Consider the following 20,862-nt stretch of genomic DNA (forward strand, 5'->3'; position numbering starts at 1 on the left):
ATAGCAAAGAGTGTTTGCCTTCTTGCATGGTCTAAATCCTATGTATGAGTCCATCAGAGTATAAATTCTCAATTCTAAGGATCTTCCATCAATTCAGGAAGTCTATGCTCTTGTTCAATCTGAAGAGAGTAGAAGGAACTTGATGAACAACACTGGTGGGGATGCAATTGTGTCGGCATCAAAAGGGGTGTCTCTACTAGTGTGGGATCTTCTTCCAGGAGAGGGGATCTCCAGAAAAAAACAGAAGATAAGGAAAATTTGTGGTGCACTAATTGTTAAAAACTCCGACACACCAAAGAAACCTGTTGGGATCTCCATGGGAAAGCAAAATGGGCTCAAGATCTGACTAAGAAGCAAGGCTCAGATGTGAATAAAAGGTCCGGACAGCAAGGTACAAAGAAACACCACATGACCAACATGGTTACTCGGGAGAATCAGCCCCCCATTCCTACCGTGACTCAAACACATCTCTCTGGATCTGACCCAAGGGAGGATATTGTAAACTCCTTCCTTGACCATCTAGAGCTCTATGGTAGAGCAATTCATCAGATGGATGCTCCTCCCACAACCTCATTTGCATCCACGTCAGGTAACCCTGCCACAGCTTTCCATGTTGCTTCTCACAATCTTGACTCTCCATGGATCATTGATTCTGGAGCATCAAAACACATGACTGGTATGTCCTCTTACTTTCAAACCTATCACCCTCTTTCTAGAAGAGACAAGGTGAGACTAGTTGATGGATCATACACTTCCATAGCTGGTCAAGGAACTCTCTCTCTTCCTCTTGGTCTTACATTTCCTGATGTTCTTCATGTTCCAAAATTTCCCATGAATTTGTTCTCAGTTAGTAGTGTTACTAATTCCTTAAACTGTTCTGTGACCTTTTTCCCTTCTTATTGTGTGATTCAGGATCTGTCCTCGGGGAGGAAGATTGGTAGGGGATGTATGGTTGATGGACTCTACATGCTGGAAAATACAGTTGGTCTTCATGTTAAAGAGTCTATGAATCAGTTCAGAAAGACTAAAGTGTATTTATGGCATTGTCGTCTTGGTCATTTGTCTTTTGAGTCCTTGAAAGTTGTATTCCCATAACTGTGTAAGTCAATGTCCGTTTCTGATTTCTCTTGTCAAACGTGTCAGTTAAGCAAGCATTGTAGAACTCATTTTCTTCAGAAAATAAGTAAATCTGAGTTTCCTTTTCACGTTGTTCATTCTGATGTATGGGGCCCTGTTACTTTACCTTTTGAGAGTGGCTACAAGTACTTCATTACCTTCATTGATGATTATTCTAGATATACTTGGGTATATCCAATGTGAACCCGGGAGGAAGTACCAAAAATTATCCAAGACTTTCAGCAGATGGTCTTCACTCAATTTCAGACTGAGATACAAATTTTTTAGTCAGACAATGCAAAAGAGTTTTTTCATAGTGATCTCATGGAGTTCTTTGCTTCACATGGCTCACTTCATCGTAGCTCTTGTGCCCACACACCACAACAAAATGGTGTGGCTGAACGGAAGAACCGACACCTCCTTGAAGTGGCTCGGGGTTTACTACTTCATATGAATGTCTCCAAACGATTTTGGTTTGAGGCTGTCCTTTGTTCTACATACCTCATTAACCGAATGCCCTCTCGTTGGTTAGAGTACAAAGCCCCGCATCAACTTCTCTTCCCTAAGGTCCCTCTTCTTTCTATCCCTCCTCGTGTATTTGGTTGTCGATGCTTTGTCCAAAATCTGTCTCCCACCCGTGGGAAATTGGATTCCCGTGCTATCCCGTGCATATTTCTTGGTTACTCTTTCACTCAAAAGGGGTATCGTTGCTTTGATCCTGTTTCTCGGAAATTCTATGTCTCCATGGATGTTACTTTCTTTGAAGATGAGCCTTTTTTTTCTTGTTTCTCCTTATGGGGGAGTGTAGGCATGAGGAGAAACTGGTTCAACTTCCTTCTCTTCCTGATCCTTCGCCATTGGTTCAGCCTCCTTCTCTTCCCGATCCTCTATCTTTCCGTGTCTTTTCTCGTCGTCGCAAAGGCCAACCAAACTCAAGAGTTGTGGAGAATCCAGAAGTTGTACCTCAAGTGCCATCAAACTCCTCGGGGGAAGATCATACCCACTCAGGTAACTTGACTCCCAATGATGTTCCTGACTCCTCTGTTGCTAATGATCTTGACCTTCCTATTGCCCACAGGAAAGGTGTTAGGTTGTGCACCACTAAACATCCCATTTCCAACTTTGTTTCCTTTGAGAACATTTCACCCTCATTTCGTGCCTTCCTTACCTCCATTGACAGTGTCCCTATTCCCAAGAATGTGGCAGAAGCTCTTTCAGTACCAGAATGGACAAATGCCATGAAGGAAGAAATTAATGCCCTTCATAAAAATGGCACGTGGGAACTTGTTGATCTTCCTAAGGGAAAGGATCCAGTTGGATGTAAATGGGTGTTCACGATCAAGCATGGGGCTGATGGAACTGTGGAGAGGTATAAAGCTCGTTTAGTGGCAAAGGGGTTTACTCAAGTATATGGACTTGATTATGCAGAAACTTCTGCCCCTGTTGCCAAGATGAATTCAATTAGAGTTCTTTTCTCTCTTGCTGCTAATCTGAATTGGGATCTACATCAGCTTGACATCAAGAATGCTTTCTTGAATGGTGACCTTGAAGAGGAAGTTTATATGGTTCAACCCCCCGGTTTTCTGGCTCAAGGCAATGAATAGAAATTGTGCAAGTTAAAGAAGTCTTTATATGGGCTGAAGCAATCACCAAGAGCTTGGTTCAGCAGATTCCATGCTGCAGTTCAGCAAAAGGGATACAAGCAATGTCAATCAGATCACACACTGTTTGTGAAAAGGGGAGAAGGTAAAATGGCTGCCTTAATAGTATATGTGGATGGCATAATTGTTACTGGTGACTGGAATGATGAAATTCAAAGGTTGAAGGGTTTCCTTGCCACTTAGTTTGAAGTGAAGGATCTAGGACCTGCCAAATACTTCCTTGGAATTGAAGTTGCTCGATCAAAAAAAGGTATCTTTATCTCCCAAAGGAAATATGTCCTAGATTTGCTTCAGGACACTGGAAAGATGGGGGTTAAGCCAGCTAACTCTCCCATTGACCCCAACCATAAATTAAGTGACAGCCAGGGTGAACCTCTTAAATATGTGAAACAATTTCAGAGGCTTGTAGGGAGATTGTTATATCTCTCTATGACCCGTCCAGACATTGCATATGATGTTAGTGTCCTTAGTCAGTTCATGCATGCACCTAGGTCCACTCATCTTGAAGCAACAGAGAGGATACTACGACATCTTAAGAAGTTTCCTGGTGCTGGCTTGTTATTTCAAAGGCACGGGCATTTGAGAGTTGAAGTTTATACAGATGCTGATTGGGTTGGATCTCAAAGTGACAGAAAGTCTACTAGTGGTTACTGCACCTTTGTAGGAGGGAACCTCGTTACTTGGAGGAGTAAAAAGCAAACCGTGGTGGCTAGATCCAGTGCTGAAGCTGAATACCGTGCAATGGCCCACGGAGTAGCTGAAGGTATGTGGATAAAGAATCTTTGAGTGAGTTGGGTTTCCCAGTGGACAAACCCATAACTCTATTTTGTGATAACAAAGCAGTTATAAGTATTGCTGCTAACCCGGTGCTACATGATAGAACAAAGCACATCGAAGTTGACAATCATTTTATCAGAGAGAAAGCCATCACAGGCGAAGTCTGTACTCCCTATGTTAGCTCTGAAGACCAACTGGCAGACATCTTTACAAAAGGGCTAAACTATTCCAGACATCATGATCTCTGTGACAAGTTGGGCATTATTGATATCTATGCCCCAACTTGAGGGGGAGTGTTGACAGATGTTGTTGTACAAAGGTTTAGTACCACAGGGGTATTTCTATAATTTTTCCATTCTTTATGTTGTATGACCAGTATAGTATAAATAACAACTGCTTCACTCACCTGAAGCATTCTTTTGAGGCATTCAGTCCTCTCGCCTCCTCTCTTCTCTTCTTCTCTTTCTCTCTTCTCTCTTCTCTTGTTCAACAGTTTACTCAATTGACATGTCTGACACTGTAACTGACTCACTGACAAGGACTCAAACAACTTTGGAAACATAACTTTTAATGACTCAAAAGAAAGATGACCAAGACCAGCTTTATTCTCCAACACGTAGAGACACATTGGACAAACTCATGGACTCTGTAGCCACAAGACCATCTTTATTCTCCAACACGTAGAGACACATGAAGACGGAAAGAAAGTGACTGAACAGTTCAAGGAGTGAGTTATACTACTAATGGACAACAAATTTATAGGTAATTTCAGAACATGCAGTACATTAGAAAGGGTAAGGCCGAGTGGGAGAGGTATGGTACCTTGGCCAGCTATGGTAGAGAAAGAACCATTAGCTAGTCTCACCTTATCTCTCCCAGAGAGAAGGTTATATGTCTGAAATTAATTTGACTTACCGGTCATGTGGTTTGAGGCTCTGGAGTCAATAACCCAAGGAGAATCAGTGGTATGAGATGACACATCGAAGACAGTGGCAGCATTACCTGATATAGACGCGAAAGAGGTAGAGGGAGTAGGACCAGAATCCATGTGGCGGAGAATCCTACCATACAATTCCAAATGGTCATGAAAGGAGTTGATAATTTCTTCCTTAGGGTCAAAACTGGGATGCCTCTCCTGAGTTACCAATGGACTAGTCTCTAGAGATGCCATATTAGCTGAGTTATACTTTTTCTGATTCTGCTGACTTGGTTTCTTGCCCTGATCAGGTGTTGACTTCTTACCCAAATCCTGTGCCCATTTAGGTTTTCCATGGAGATCCCAACATGTATCTCTGGTGTGTCTTGTTTTCTGGCAGTGAGTGCACCAAAGTTTACTCTTATCATCTGTTCTCTTCTGAGAGTCACCTTTCTTAAAAGCACCTCCAACATTTATATCTGAATTTCCCCAGGCAGTTAGGGCAACTGACTCCCCCTCTACACAATTCATCACACTTCTTCTACTCTCTTCTGACTGCACTCCTAAACTGATGGCAAGTCTTTACTACCCAAGATCTGAACCCTGATGGACTCATATGAAGGATTCAGCCCTAGGAGGAAGGCAAAGACCCGTTGATGAGATACAAGTGACTTATACGCCTTTGCATCTTCATCACACTTTCAATTCACATTCTGGTAGTGATCAAGTTCTTTCCATATCGATGTCAAATCAAAATAGTACATCGAGAGACTCCTCTCCCCCTACTTGCAAGTAGAGCATTCAGCTTGCAGTTGGTATATCTTGGCATAGTGTTTCTGCTCTGAATAGGTAGACTTTGCTTGTTCCCATATCTCACAAGCAGTTTCAACCCACATAAAAAGTCTTCCTTACCGGTGGCAGCATGGAAATCAAGAGCCATGACATCACCATACTATTCTCTTGGTTCCACCTATCATATTCAGCACTTCCGTTCTTCGGTTCCTTCACTCTCCCATTGATGTATCCTGTTTTCCCCTTAGCAGCGATGTAGAGTTTTATTCCCTTAGACCACTCAAGGTAGTTCAGACCATCAAAGGGAATAACAGCCATGGGGAAATTCATATCCATTCCCCCACTCACTCTATTGTGACTCCCTGAAATCTCTAAAGTAGCAGAATTCTCAGACGATATGGTAAACACAGTTTTTTCAATCTAAAATCTCAACTTAGGATCCCTCCTTATATCAATAAAAGCTCCACACACAACAATTCAGTTCTGGACTTAATCTGAGCAAAAAAAACAGTACCAATTTCCAAAGAAAAACTATGATGAGACTGATTTTCAGATCTGCATGAAGAACAGTCCCAGCCTACTAGTTTTCCAGTAAGTTCCACCACAGCATAAATCAATAAGAGAGATCCTAACACATGAAATCAGACTAACGAGCAGAGAAAATAGGTCATCTATGACCTACAGTCACCTTTTCACAGGTACAGGATCACACGATCCAACAAATAAAAGAGATATAACCCTCACAAAAGTCTGCCGACATTCAGTGGTTTGGATTCATTTGTTCTCCACTTGGTACACAACCAAGGAAAGAAATAAAAGAAGAAAGAGAACTTTAGGGTTGTACCAGTTGCAGATCTGATTTGATCAGCCCAGATTCAATCCTCTGTTCTGCCCAGATTCAGAAACTTGAAGAGAAAACTTGGTCGCCCAGATTCAACAGCCTTGCTCTGATACCATCTTGGCAATAAATCCGATTGAAATATGAGGAAGTAGAGAAGAGAAGAAGAAAGAAAGGAAGAAGAAAAGGTTTGGAGCAATGGAACAGTACTGGTGGCGCCAGCTTCTATTATATTATATAGGGCGGCAGAAATAAGAAGGGAAAAGACTCTTGTGCCCCTGCTGTAAGTGAGTACAATAATAGAAAATAAAAAAAAAAAGCTTTAACTAGCCAAACAGACCCTAACACAAATAAATAAATTATTTTAACATTTAGATTATTCCATGGCTGACCTTTTGAGAAAGTGGAAAGAAATAGCTACCTCAGCCTGGTGCAAAAGGACCTCTAGACCTTCTTGGTCCCCCCCACCCTCCTTCAAGATTCATAAAACTGAATTTTGATGGATGTAGCTTAAGGAATCTTGGGCCTTCGGGGATTGAGGGAGTTTTCAGGAATGAGGTTGGGATTACTAATGCCACGTTCTCTGGCCCTATTGGAGAGGGTGCTCTCTTAGGGCTGAGATTTTAGCAGTTCTGGAAGGAATCAAAAGAGCAAGAGAATTAAACATCCGGTGCTTGGTCATTGAAGGGGACTCGGAGGTGGTGATTAGGTGGTTGAAGGAAGATAGCAATGGCTTGTGGAGCTACAGAAATGAAAAGAAAAAATTTAAATGGCTGAGTAGGGATATTTAGGTGAAGTACAGTTGGGTGTAGAGAAGTGCTGATTCCATGGCTGATGGGTTAGCCAAGCAAGGGGTGCTTAAGGACTCTTTGTTTTGGGCTAATTTTTAGATTTCTTTATTGTTATCTATTGTGGGGGAGTTAAGATATTTTACCTCCCCTTTCTTGTACTTAAAGTTTCACAATTTTTTTAATCTAATAAAGCATTTTGTTATTGATCAAAAAACAAGAAGGGACATCCTTAAAGAAAGTAGCTCCTATAGAGTATAGACACAAAATGAGTCCCAAAGTAGCTCCTATAGACACAAAATGAGTCCTCAAAGAAAGTAGCATACCCAAAAAAGTACTCTTTCTCAGTTCTTGTAAATGGGAGTTCCTGTGGGGTTGTTTAGAATACCTAGGGGCCTGAGACAAGGGGACCCACTTTCTCCCCTCCTATTCATTTGCGTGACGGAAGCTCTTTCTAGAATGGTAGAGAAAACATGGGCGGGAGGACTGTTGGAGGGCTTTAAAGTAGGTAATGGGGAAATGGAGATTGCACTCCTACAATTTGCAGATGACACTCTTTTCTTTTGTGATGCCTCGTGGGACCAATTCTGGACTGTGAAGGAAATCTTAAGGTGGTTTGAGGTGGTGACAGGACTGCATACCAATATCATGAAGAGTGAAATCATGGTTGTCGGGGAGGTGGCAAATTTGGAAGAATGGGCTGATAATTGGGGTTGTAAAGTTGGTAACTTCCATCTAGGTATTTGGGCATGCCTCTGGGGGAAAATTACAAATCCAAATCCATTTGGGAGCCCATCTTGGAGTAGGTGGACAGAAAACTTGCCTCATGGAAGACAATATACCTATCCAAAGGGGGCAAACTCGCTGTAATTAATTAAAAGTGTGCTATCCTCCCTCCCGGTGTTTTTATCTATCTTTATTTCCAATTCCGATTAAATGGGCTGAAGATTTGGAAAAAAAGGATGAGAGATTTCTTGTGGAGGGACTAGAAGGAGGAATTAAAGTGTCATTGGTTTAACTGGAAGAAAATCTGCTGTTCCAAAGAAAATGGAGGTCTTGGAATCAGGTCATTGAAAGATATAAACATTGCCTTACTTGGAAAGTGGTTATGGAGATTTAATTAATAAACAGACAGTCTATGGCAAAGGCTAATAGTAGCCAAATATGGGACCAGCAGCAGATAATGGGAAACAGAACAGGTACGATCAACTTAAGGGTGTTCAAATTGGAAGGCAATTCAGTAAACTCGAACTAAGTTTGTAAAGGGTATAAAGTATAAGGTGGGAGGTGGCCATAGGGTTCTGTTTTGGAAGGATTACTGGTGTGAAGTTGGACCATTAGAGACTATATTCCTGGGGCTGTTTGAAATAGCTATAAACAAGGATGCAACAGTAGCAGATTATTTGGAACGGCAGAATGGTCATTGCATTTGGTGCCCTCAATTTAGGAGGAACTTAAATGATTGGGAGGTGACATCTCTAATCAACATGCTTCAGGCCTTATATGACTCAAAGACATCTGGTCTAGAGGAGGATAAAAGAAACTAGACGTTTCAGAAATTGGGAGCTGTAAAATCCTTTTTCAAACATATATCAAGGGAGAATACCACCCTCTTTCCTTGTGACAGAATATGGATCAGGGATTCAGGGGTGTACATCCAGACTGGCATTCTTTGTATGGTCAGTGATGCTGGATAAGATCCTAACAAAAGAAAATCTTAGTAAAAGAGGTTTAGAAGTGGCAGATATGGTGTGTTCCTTATGCAACAAAAATGTGGAGTCATCTGGGCATTTGCTGATCCACTGATTTTTCTCAATGGTTTAAGTAAGGCTGGAAAGGTTGCATGGAGCTTCATTCTTGCAGCAGTATTTTGGGCTATATGGAGTGAGAGAAATAGTAGAATTTTTGAAGGCAAACAGTCCTCAAAGGAAGAAATCTTGAACAAAGTATTGGAGATGGTTCATTCATGGTTGGAAACTCATCCTTTGTTTTGGTTCAGACATTCTAGATCATTTTTTTTATTTTGATTTCCTTTTTGTAAGGATTGGATGGTCCTTTGTTTTGGGGTTTCTGGTTGCAATGGGCAGAATTATTCATCCTATATTAAGCTTCTCATTGTATAGGGGTTTCTTCGTATTTTCATTTTGATTTTAATGAAATACTTTACCTTACAAAAAATGTACACTTGGTTTCCTTAGGATCAAATTTAAAATAAAATATTGAGATCCAAGGATTTGAACAAAGCAAGTGCGCCCAAAGGTCTCAAGGGGAATAGCAAATGTCTTTATCTGGATACAACAAGTTAAAGGGAGCTTTCATATCTAAAACTTGTGAAGAACCCTATTGATGAGATACACGGTTGTGTAGATGGCATCCACCTAAAAACATATGGGAACATTAGAATTCTGAATGATGCTTCTAGCATCTTCCAAGATATGTTTGTTCTCTCTCAACTACATTTTGCTGAGGTGTATAGGGACAAGTACTTCTAATGGATAACTCCATACTCAAGGAGATATGAAGCCAAGGGTTTTGCAAAATACTCCTTGGCATTATCAAATCTGAAAGTTTTTATTCTAATTCCAAACTAGGTTATAACCATCTAGTGAAATGCACGAGTCACAATAGGGACCTGATCTTGAGAATGCATAAGATAAACTCACAAGAATAGTCATCAACAAGCAACAAGAAATATCTATATCCCCCCATAGCAATAATGTGATATGTCCCCTAAACATTGGTATGCACAATTTCAAAAGGAATGTTACTTCTTTTATTACTTATTCAATAAGTTGATCTACAATGCTTTGTAAGTACACAAATTTCACAACTTAAATTGAACACTTGGACTAACTCAAATAAAGTAGGAAAAAGACTCTTCAAAGACCCAAAAGATAAATGACCCTGTTAAGATGTGCCGAATAGGGGTAGTTTAGTCTTCTTCTGTTTGTTAAGTAACTTGCTTATGTGGCAGTGTTATTAGAGTTACTCTGCCCCACACTTAAGTAAGGGCATTTCTGTCTTTGTAAACATTATTAGAATCTAATATAGATTAAGGGGGTCGACTGGATGGGTTAACCATCAGATTTTCAACAGACCCTTCTTCTTCTTCTCTTCTTCTTCTTCTTCTTCTTCTTCTTCTTCTTCTTCTTCTTCTTCTTCTTCTCTTCTTGTTCGGACTACTGTAGCAGCAGTCGAAACATGTTATCAGAGCCATGCTCCTGACCTACTTCAGTTGGTAAAGCACCTCAGCATTGTTCGTGACTCTTCTCCTTTGTTTCTGGTCAGTCAATGGAGAGAACTGGTTTGCCCTAGGTCAGAAACATCACAGCTTGTCTCTCTCTGCTGCGCATAACCTTCTTCAACAAGGAAAGTGACTTCAGCAGTGAATGGTTGGTTGATATTCTCAAAGGAAGGTCGGTTCTCTCTTCTTCTATTGTTACTTATATTTCTGGGTAGAAACCCTACAAGAAGCTGTGAGTATTGATTAGAACCTAGAGAACTAGGTTCATTGTTGCCCTAGGAAGGGTTGTGTGTGTGCAGTACCCGAATGGTGTAGGGCTGCTGTAAGTTGTTGAATGAATGGTGTAGGGCTGCTGTAAGTTGTTAAGTGGTGTTAGGGCTGCTATAAGTGGCCGAGTGGTGTAAGGTGGAATGCAGTGACCTTGCCGAGCTCCTTGTGGTTGTGTAATGCCCTCTTAAGTGTGTTAAACAAGTCTGAACTGGGTGCAGCAGATTTGACTGTGTTGTGGTGCTTGTGATGCACAATTTGTTTTGAGTGGTTGTAAGAGGGCCTACTTGTGATTAGTGAGTGGTAAATTGATGCTTATGTGGGACGTAGGTGTGTGAAGTCAGCAGTAGTGTGAATAAGAACAAGTGTGTGCTCCCATTGTTGTGTTTAGGGGTTGCAATAGGTGCTGAAGTATCAAACTATGAACAACATCAATCAGCTTGTAGCTGAGAAGTAAGGTTAGAGGCAACTGTGAAAGAGTACAATGGCAGCAATAGGAGATGGCTACAATGATCAGAAACCTAGTGTGGTAATTTCCCCCGACTACCTACGGGTACAAATGACCTCAATTAAGCTGAATGGGGAGAACTATGTTCCATGGGCTAAATCAGTGGAAGTTTTTCTCAAGGCAAAGAAGAAAGTAAAGCATGTAAGAGATGAGAAGCCACCGGTTGACTCTCCAGGGTTTGATGATTGGGAACAAGAAGATGCTCAAATCATGACTTGGCTGTGGAATAGTATGGAACCCAAAATCAGTGCCAACTTCATGTTCCTTGATACGGCAAAGGATATATGGGAGCATGCTAAGAAGCTATATTCTGGACAAGATAACACAACAAGAGTATATCAGCTTTATCAAGAGTATTTTGATTTACAACAAGGAACCAAAACACTAGAAGAGTACTATGCCTGCATGAAGAATATAAGGAATGAACTCAATGTCTATCATCCCCTTACTCCAGATATTCAAGTTCAGCAACAGCAAAGAGAGCAGCTAGATGTTACAAGATTTTTAGTGGGGCTGAAGTCGGAATATGAACCAGTTAGAGCTCAAATATTGGGGGGCTCTACTCTTCCTACACTTGATGAAGTATTCTCAAGACTTCGTAGAATTTCTTTGGAACAGACAGAGAACCCCACACAGTCTGATAGATCAGCACTTGTGATAGCTAGAGGAGGTGGACATAGTACAAGAGGGGGAGGTCATGCTCCCAGAGGAGGCCGTGGCAATTCCATGATTGGTCGGGGTGGCCGTGACTCAGGGGGAGGCCGTGGCAGAGGAAAAAATAACTCTACAAGGAAGTGTACTCATTGTGGTAGGGAAGGACACACAGTGAATTTCTGTTATGACCTACATGGCCCTCCCTCTAAATGGGCTAATCATGCTGTAGCAGGAGAGGTTGTTATTAGTGACAGTAAACTGGCAGACCGAACACCTCCCACATCTACATCTACTTCTGGGAGGGAGATGGTGAGTGTTCCGCGTGATGAGTATGAACGGTTCCTTCAAACTACTTCACAGCATACCACTGCCACACTTGCCCAACACATCACAAACTGTTACACTTGCCAATGGGTCCTCATCTCCCATCTGTGGTGTTGGTAACGTTGACATGGCTTATGTCCCCTTATCATTTGTTTTATATGTACCTAAGTTTCCATTCAATCTTATGTCTGTTAGTAAAATAACCAAAGATCTTAACTGTTCTGTTACCTTCTTTCCTTCCACTTGTGTTTTTTAGGATCTCAAGACGGGGAAGAAGATTGGTGGGGGGCATGAAGCTGGTAGATTGTATTACCTTGACGGTGGTGGATCTTCAATTGCACTTCAGACTTCCCTTACTCCTCTACAATGGCATTGCCGACTGGGACATCCATCTCTCAAGGTTCTCAAGATGTTGGTTCCGTCATTGAGTCAGTTGTCAGTTTTACAATGTGAGTCATGTTAGTTTGGTAAACACCGTCGTGTGTCCTTCAGTCCAAGAGTTGAGAGTCGTATGTTGAGTCATTTTTCTTTGGTTCATTCGGATGTTTGGGGTCCAATCAAAATAGAGTCTTATAATGGGTACAAGTATTTTGTCTCCTTTATTGATGATTGTTCAAGAATGACATGGATTTACTTAATGAAAGAAAGAAGTGAATTATTTTCCATTTTTCAAAAATTTCATGCTGAAATACGCACACAATTTGGTGTTCCAATCAAAGTTCTCCGTTCAGATAATGGTCGTGAATACTTTCTTACTTCATTTCAACAGTATTTAGAACAGCATGGCATTATTCATCAGACCTCGTGTGCTTTCACCCCTCAACAAAATGGGGTGGCTGAACGGAAGAATCGTCAGCTTCTTGAAACTGCTCGGTCTATGCTTCACCACATGAATGTTCCTAAACGGTTTTGGAGTGATGCTGTACTCACTGCATGTTTTCTCATTAATCGGATGCCCTCTTTTATTCTTCATGGTCGGTCCCCCTTCTCCATCTTGTTTCCCACTTTATCTCCGTTTCCATTAACTCCTCGTGTCTTTGGTTGTGTGTGCTTTGTTCATAATCTGAGTCCTGGAATAGACAAGCTAGATGCACGCTCAATTAAATGTGTCTTCCTTGGCTACTCTCGGACTCAAAAAGGGTACAAGTGTTATAATCCCATTGCCCGAAAGTGCTATGTCTGCCCTGATGTCACCTTTTTTGAGTCTGTACCCTTCTTCTCCAGACATGAAGCACCCTTGTCCTCACCCTTACCTCCTCTTCCTCTTCCTGTCAGTGATCCAGTTCCAGAGGCTGTTGTTGGAGTAGACTCATCACCTCATCCAGTGCAGGTCACCACTGAATGACCACCGATCCGACAAGTGTATACACGTCGAACGACACCGGCCCCTCCTCCGGCTTCTACCTCATCTACGGATCCTCTCATGGCTCCTATTGCTGAACCTTCAGACCTTGACCTACCCATTGCCTTACGGAAAGGTAAACGCAGTTCTACACTCCATCCCATTTCCAATTTTGTTTCATTATCTCGTCTTTCTACCTCACATCGTCAGTTTGTTTCACTTTTGTCCTCTATTTCCATACCTAACAATGTTCAAGAAGCTATTAGTTCACCTGGATGGCGGCAGGCAATGGAGGAGGAACTTTCTGCTCTTCAATATGCTCAAACGTGGGAACTTACTACTCTCCCACCTGGTAAGCATGTTGTGGGCTGTAAATGGGTGTATACTGTGAAATACTTGCCAGATGGTAGTGTGGAGCGTCTGAAGGCCAGACTTGTTGCTAAAGGTTACTCACAGTTGTATGGTGTGGACTACATGGAGACATTCTCTCCGGTGGCTAAAATTGGTTCTGTTCGTGTCCTAATTTCCTTGGCAGTTATGTATGATTGGCCTCTCTTTCAACTTGACATAAAGAATGCCTTCCTCCATGGTGATCTAGTGGAGGAGGTATATATGGAGCAACCACCTGGTTTGTTGCTCAGGGGGAGGTTGGTAAGGTGTGCAAGCTGAAGAAAGCAATTTATGGGTTGAAGCAATCTCCACGTGCTTGGTTTGGGAAGTTCAGCGAAGTGGTGAAGAGTTTTGGAATGAAGCAATGCCAGGCTGATCACTCAGTGTTCAGCTATGACTCAGAAGCTAGGAAGATTTTATTAGTGGTCTATGTGGATGATATTGTCATCACTGGTAGTGATAAATTGGGGATTGGCAAACTAAAGGTATTTCTGCAAAATCATTTTCAAACAAAAGACCTTGGAACATTAAAGTATTTCTTGGGAATAGAAGTTGCCAGGTCAAAACAAGGTGTGAATCTGTGCCAAAGGAAATATGTCCTTGATCTATTGGAAGAAACAGGACGGTTAGGTGCAAAACCGGCTGAGACCCCTATGGAACCAAATGTTAAGTTGAGCAGTGATACAGGAGAAGTATTTGAAGATCCTAGAAGGTATAGACGACTAGTGGGAAAGCTGAACTATCTGACTATCACGAGACCCGACATCTCCTTTGCAGTCAGTGTGGTGAGCCAATTCATGCAGAACCCTCGTATACCTCACTGGGATGCAGTCCTTAGAATTGTGAGGTATCTAAAAGGAGCTCCAGGCCGTGGGCTATTGTATAAACCAGGAGGAAAACTTGAAGTAGTTGGGTATACAGATGTAGACTGGGCAGGCTCAGTGAATGACAGAAGATCTACTACAGGCTATTGCACATTTCTTGGAGGAAATCTTGTGACATGGAAGAGTAAAAAGCAGACGGTTGTGGCCAGAAGCAGTGCTGAAGCCGAATATAGGGCCATGGCTCACACTACCTGTGAATTAGTGTGGCTGAGGAATCTCCTACAAGAAATTGGGTTTCACATGGATAAACCTATGAGATTGTACTGTGACAACCAAGTTGCACTCCATATCTCATCCAATCCTGTCTTTCATGAGAGAACAAAGCACATAGAGGTTGATTGCCACTTTGTGAGAGAGAAGGTTCTTGCTAGAGAGATAAATACTAAACATGTGGGCTCAAATGACCAGTGGGCAGATTTGTTTACAAAAGCTCTAAGCTCAGGGAAAGTGAACTATCTATGTAACAAGCTGGAATTATATGACATATTTTCCAGCTTGTGGGGGAGTGTTAAGATGTGCCGAATAGGGGTAGTTTAGTCTTTTTCTGTTTGTTAAGTAACTTGCTTATGTGGCAGTGTTATTAGAGTTACTCTGCCTCACACTTAAGTAAGGGCATTTTTGTCTTTGTAAACATTATTAGAATCTAATATAGATTAAGGGGGTCGACTGGATGGGTTAACCATCATATTTTCGACAGACCCTTCTTCTTCTTCTCTTCTTCTTCTTCTTCTTCTTCTTCTCTTCTTGTTTGGACTACTGTAGCAGCAGTCGAAACACAATTGATTATGCCAAAGCATAACTTGACTCACAGGATAAGAAACAAAAAGACCTTCCAATTGCTTTATTCCTCCAAGGTGGATGCTCAAGCAAGTAAATTCCATTTGTTTGATGGCCAGTCCCAATCACCTTCTTTATCACCAAATCCTGAAAAGCACAACCATCAAGTAAAAATGTCACCAAAAAATTCTAATTTTTAGTAATAATAGTAATTGAAAGTAGATTAGTACTAAGCTTAGGATCATGCAAGACTAAGGACAAGGAAATGGCATCAGACACTTAGATGTCTCCCTTACCAAAATAGAAACAAGAGATTCATCAGCAATAAATACTTTGTCTCTACTAGAGGACAAATAATAAAAGGTGAATAAAGAAGATAAGCCAGTCATATGATCAGAAAGGCACTTGAATATAATCCAAAAAAGACTAGTGTCACTTGGGGCTAAAGCATGATAGGCAATAGCCCTTGTACCTAAGTGTGCAAATGCTGAGGTAGGAGTAGGAAGTATGGAAGATGACTGAGACGACCCAATAATACCAACATCACTTTCTAGATGATTCAAAGAAGCTCTAACTACAACTAAAGCATCTAGAAAAGTGGATCTAGTGCTCATCATGGATGGAGCCTCTATAGTAGCAACAGCATGGCATTCCCTTTTTTTATTCTTGAGCCTTGCTGGAATAAGGTGAGGATGAAGCTTCCACAAGTGTCCCTGGTGTGTTTTGGCTTCTTATAGTAATCACAAAGTACTTCCCTCTTCTCTTCTTCATTTTCTTCTCTGTATCACCACCAAGCTTTAGCTTTATAGTTGTTAAAATTAATTCCATAGGCGGAATCTGTAACATAACTTCCCTCCTACTTTTTTCACTATGTACTAAGGTGTAGGCTTGAGATAAGATGACACTGTCTCTAGTAAGAAGTTATTGCCTCACAATGTCATAATCTGACTTCAGTCCAGCATGTAATTCAAACATCCTATTTGTCTCAACTAACTTTTTATATGTTGTTGTGTCCTTTTGACTCTTTCACTCAATTGTCTCCAAGTGATCAATTTCATTCCATAACGGTTTCAAGGTAGAGAAGTAAAGTGATACAGGTTACTCCCCCAGTTTAAGATTGGTCACCTCACTCTTCAACTCATAAGCTTTAGCAACATTAGGTGACTGAGATAAGTCTCCTTCATATTATCACAAATCTCCTTAGTTGTCTTTGCCAAAAGGTAATTTCAACTAATATGAGGCCACATGGAATTGCACAACCAAATCATGACTAGATAGTTTTCTTGAACCCACTTAGCATGAGATGGGTCTTCCTTGGATGGCGTCTTTGTATCTCCAATGACATATCCTAATTTTCCCCTTCCTTCAGTGGCTATCATGGCTGATTAAGCCCATTCCAAGTAATTAGTTCCATCGAACTTAACAGTGGTGATCTGAAAGGAAATTGTCAGATACACTTCCAACCCCCATAAGTTCTTCCCCATGTGATTTAGATTCATTCCCAGCTGTCTCCATAATGTACATACCACTAGGAAATCACAAAACTCAAGGAAGAAAGACCTATTTAACTGTTCACGAGGCTGGAAATAACTGTATGGCAACCTAACACCAGTAGCAGTCCTCAAGAGAAAAGATAATGGGCTGAAAACAGAGCTGAATGGTTTCCAGAGAAAAAAGACCCCTAAAATCAGCCCTGGAGAAATTTGTTTTCACCAACTGCTCCGCCCAGAAATATCGAAAACCCTTCTACTAGCTGTCAATCTCAAGAAGGATGCAAAATCTACCCAGAAAAACTGAGTGCGACCTCCAATCAATGGTTAACCCCTAAACCTCAATCTGACCTGATTTTTCGGGCTCTTCCTAGTCACTGGGCAATCTCCAAGATCTCACAACACCTTGGGCACCAACTGGAATCTCCAATGGTCTCCAAGAATCAAGCGATAAGTGCTATAAACTCCAGCCCTAGATAATTCTCATGTAACCAGCTGGATCAAGTCCACATCAGAACCCTTCTCAATCCTAAACCTACTCTGATACAAACTTGGCTGAAATAGAAGGTAATCAAATCTGGTTTTGATCAGAAATCAGCAAAGAAAGAAGGAAAAAGTGAAAAAGAAAATTCAGAGAAGAATCTTATGGTCCTACCACCCCAATGATTGATATTTATATTAAAGCAAATAAAAGAGTATACAAAGACAAGAATAACCCTGCCATCTATATAAAGCAAATAAATGTCTTTGCCAAAATTTTCCGAACAATCCTAAATAAAAAAAGGGCAGCCCTGTGAACGAGATTCCCACCACTGTGGGGTCTGGGGAGGGACAGATGTACGCAGCCTTACCCCTGCACATACAGAGAAGCTGTTTCCTAAATCATTAGAATAATAGTCTTTAAATTGAAAATTTGATGCAAACAAGTTTCAGAGGTTGAAATTATGGGTGTAATTGATTCAGGTGGAGTTAAAACATTTACCTAGAATTTTGGCGGAAGCAAACCTTTACCATTATAATCTTCACGTATAAAACAGAGTTTCAGTAACTGTAGAAACAATCATCTGAATCTTATATATCCTAGCTAGCCATTAGCTCATGACCAGATCTTTAAGTTTGGACTTTGCAGTCATATGTGTTCATATGCAAGGACATCAGTGTCATTGTAGATTTTTTATACTATAAATACTAATTATCTGACTGCCCAAGTTTGTCATTGTAGATTTTTTATACTATAAATACTAATTATCTGACTGCCCAAGTTTCTCTTGCTCTCTTAAACACGGGTTCCTTCCCTACTTCTTGGACTTGACCAAACATTCAACTGCTAGATACATTAAAGCGTTCAGAGCAAGTTAATATCATTTTATCCTGCAGATAAGAGTAAGGAACTCCCCAAGGTAGGTGATTTGGTACGTGTTTCTTCACTTCGTAAAAATGCAACAGTGATAAAGGTGGAGGCATCTAAAGAAGAGATCATAGTTCAAGCCAGCAACATGAAATTGCGCTTGAAATTAAGTGACATTGAAACCTGTAGGTAAGTGCGGATGTATGGATATGTATGACCTAATGCCAGCTTGGCTTCAATGTATATACAGTTTCCCAAGGTCAAAGTAAGCAAGTTCAAATTTCAATATTTCCCTAACTATGCTAAGGTAAGTTTAAATGGTGGGAAAATCTATGCTGCTAGAAAGACATGATGCCGGAAGAGCTTTGACTAATCAATTCGGCCTGTAATTTTGATAAATACCACCTGATCGGGTTATCACTTTTATGATTCTAGTTGATTGGTTACAAGCTTTTTCGGTATAATGTATGACCTAATGCCAGCTTGGCTTCAACGTATATACAGTTTCCCAAGGTCAAAGTCAAGTTCAAATTTCAATATTTCCCCAATTATGATAATGTAAGTTTAAATGGCGGGAAAATTTATGCTGCTGGAAATACATGATGTCAGAAGAGCTTTGACCAATCAATTTGGCCTGTAATTTTGAATAAATACCACTTTTATGATACTAGTTGATTGGTTAGAAGCTATTCTGATATCATGTCCTGATATGATAGTCGAACCCTTGAATAGTTGTCTTAAATGTAGGAGTAACGAGAAAGATAAGGAGACTACTTTGAAAAAGAAAAAAGGTCAAATAGACAAATTTGAATTTCAATATTACCTTAATAATGCTATTTTTAAGTTGAATGATTGCTTTAAAAGTAGGCGTTGGTTAGAAGTTATCGTATGAATATAGGAATTAATGAAGATGACGAGTCATACAAATTTGAATTTTAAAAGTTGTCATAGGAATCAATGCGAGAGTAATTATAGGAATTATTATTGAGATATCTGAGCTTTGCAACAATGTGTATTAAATAGCACTCTGGATAATGTTCCCACACCCCGCGGTGTATTGGTAACATCTCTCATGGATAAAAAGGGAGATATTTTCAATGCGCAGCTGTCATGTCGTGTGGATTGGAAAGTGGGAACAACTTGCTGCTAGCAGATCTGAGCTCATTAAATAGTAGTTGAAACTTTTGTGTTTCATACAATATTTCCAATCTGTTGTTAATCTGGCCAGTCAAATCGTTTGACCCATTATTCCGACAGGATTTTAAGTCCAGTCAAACTGTTGACTTGGTTAAGAACTGTTGATTCATTCAACCCAGTCACTGGGTCATGGGTTATATATTCAGTGTATCTAAACTTTCAAAAGACATAACTTTGCACTTTGATGTTTGATTGGGATGCTTTTTTTTGTATTTTGGGTAACTTTTCAAGATCTATGCATTCCAAATAACCATAGGCACCTTGCCCCGTTATTTTTGCAATAAAAAAAACCTTTTTTGGCCTTAAATTACAATTTTTAATATCTTTTATAAATAAAAAAATTTAAAAATATAAATTAAATATAAAAAAATTGATACAGGTTCAATACAGTATGATACGACTGATACCAGTTGGCACATGTAGAACAAGTAGAAGCCAACCCCTTTTCCACCATTATTACAACAATTGTCTCTATAGAAATGAAAAAAGGTATATTGCATCGATATTTTAATTTTTTCTTTTTGATTTATTATGGGCTTTAAAAAAAAAGAAAGGAGTTCTAAATAGATATATAGACCTAATTACAGATATGCATGAAGCCATGAACGCTTGTAGCATATATCAAATTTTACAATTTCAATAGATTTTCACTAAGGTTCAACATTTTGCCTTCATTTAATTTCACTGATCGTATATGAATTGACTAAACATATTTTGGAGGTGGTTCCATGTTACATGTTTGTTGATGACATTGTTTTAATTAATAAAACTAATAAAGGATTAAATATATAATTAAAGCTTATAAACAAATGTCATAGAAATAATATGTTTTCAAATAATAACTAAAACAAAATATATGATATGCAAGTTCAATAATGATAAGAGTGTAAATTATAATATATTTATGATTAGAGCCCAAGAAATCTCAATATGACATTCTTTTGGTGCCTTGATTTGACAAGTCATAATAAGAGAGATTGTGGAAGATGAGTAAAACGGAGGGGTGCATTTGGAGTTATGTGTGATATGCAAATACCACTTAGATTATAAGGAAATTTTTATAAAATAGTTGCAAAACCAACTATGTTGTATAGAGTGTTGGGTAGTCAAGAAATATGTCTAAAAAATAAGTGTGTTAAAAATGTGTATGCTGAGATGAATAAATAGATAAAGAGAAAGTAAACTAAAAATGGGTTGGTCATGTTCATTGAAGAACTTAGACAACACCCATAAGAAATGATCTATATCGAGTTGGAGCCTAGAGGGGCCTTAAGTACTAGAGATAGTCAAAAAGGGACATGGTAAGTAATAAAAAATGTTTTTTAGATATAGTAACAAATGATTTAAGCACCAACAATTTAACATTGGATATGACTTTAGACAGAATGGAATGGCAATACAAAACTGACCCATATTGTTGGGATAAGGCTTGAATGATGATTTTTATGGTTGGAATAAGGCTTGGATGATGATTTGTGTTCACATCAGCCCCCCACAAGGAGGTGCCCCACAATGTTCCACAGCACATCCCAGTCATGTATTGGAAACA

General features: G+C 40.0%; 1 protein-coding gene across 5 annotated transcripts in view; it reads left to right on the forward strand.

Annotated features, from left to right (window-relative positions):
* The window catches only part of LOC148873317 (DNA mismatch repair protein MutS, type 2), a 106,941-nt gene extending 88,328 nt beyond the window's left edge, over positions 1–18,613 (forward strand). For 3 of the 5 annotated variants that reach the window (XM_088963670.1, XM_088963671.1, XM_088963673.1), the window contains one exon: positions 18,146–18,613. In XM_088963670.1, coding sequence (XP_088819796.1) covers positions 18,146–18,309 — 164 coding nt within the window. In that variant the 3' untranslated portion in view covers positions 18,310–18,613. The remainder of the gene's footprint in view (positions 1–18,145) is intronic. The other 2 variants (XM_088963674.1, XM_088963672.1) reach the window with 1 other exon arrangement.
* The last annotated feature ends 2,249 nt before the right edge of the window (positions 18,614–20,862 follow it).

The sequence above is a fragment of the Nelumbo lutea genome, chromosome 1 (assembly GCF_056320005.1).
Source record: "Nelumbo lutea isolate HS-2025 chromosome 1, American lotus-T2T, whole genome shotgun sequence".
Classification (NCBI taxonomy): Eukaryota; Viridiplantae; Streptophyta; class Magnoliopsida; order Proteales; family Nelumbonaceae; genus Nelumbo; species Nelumbo lutea.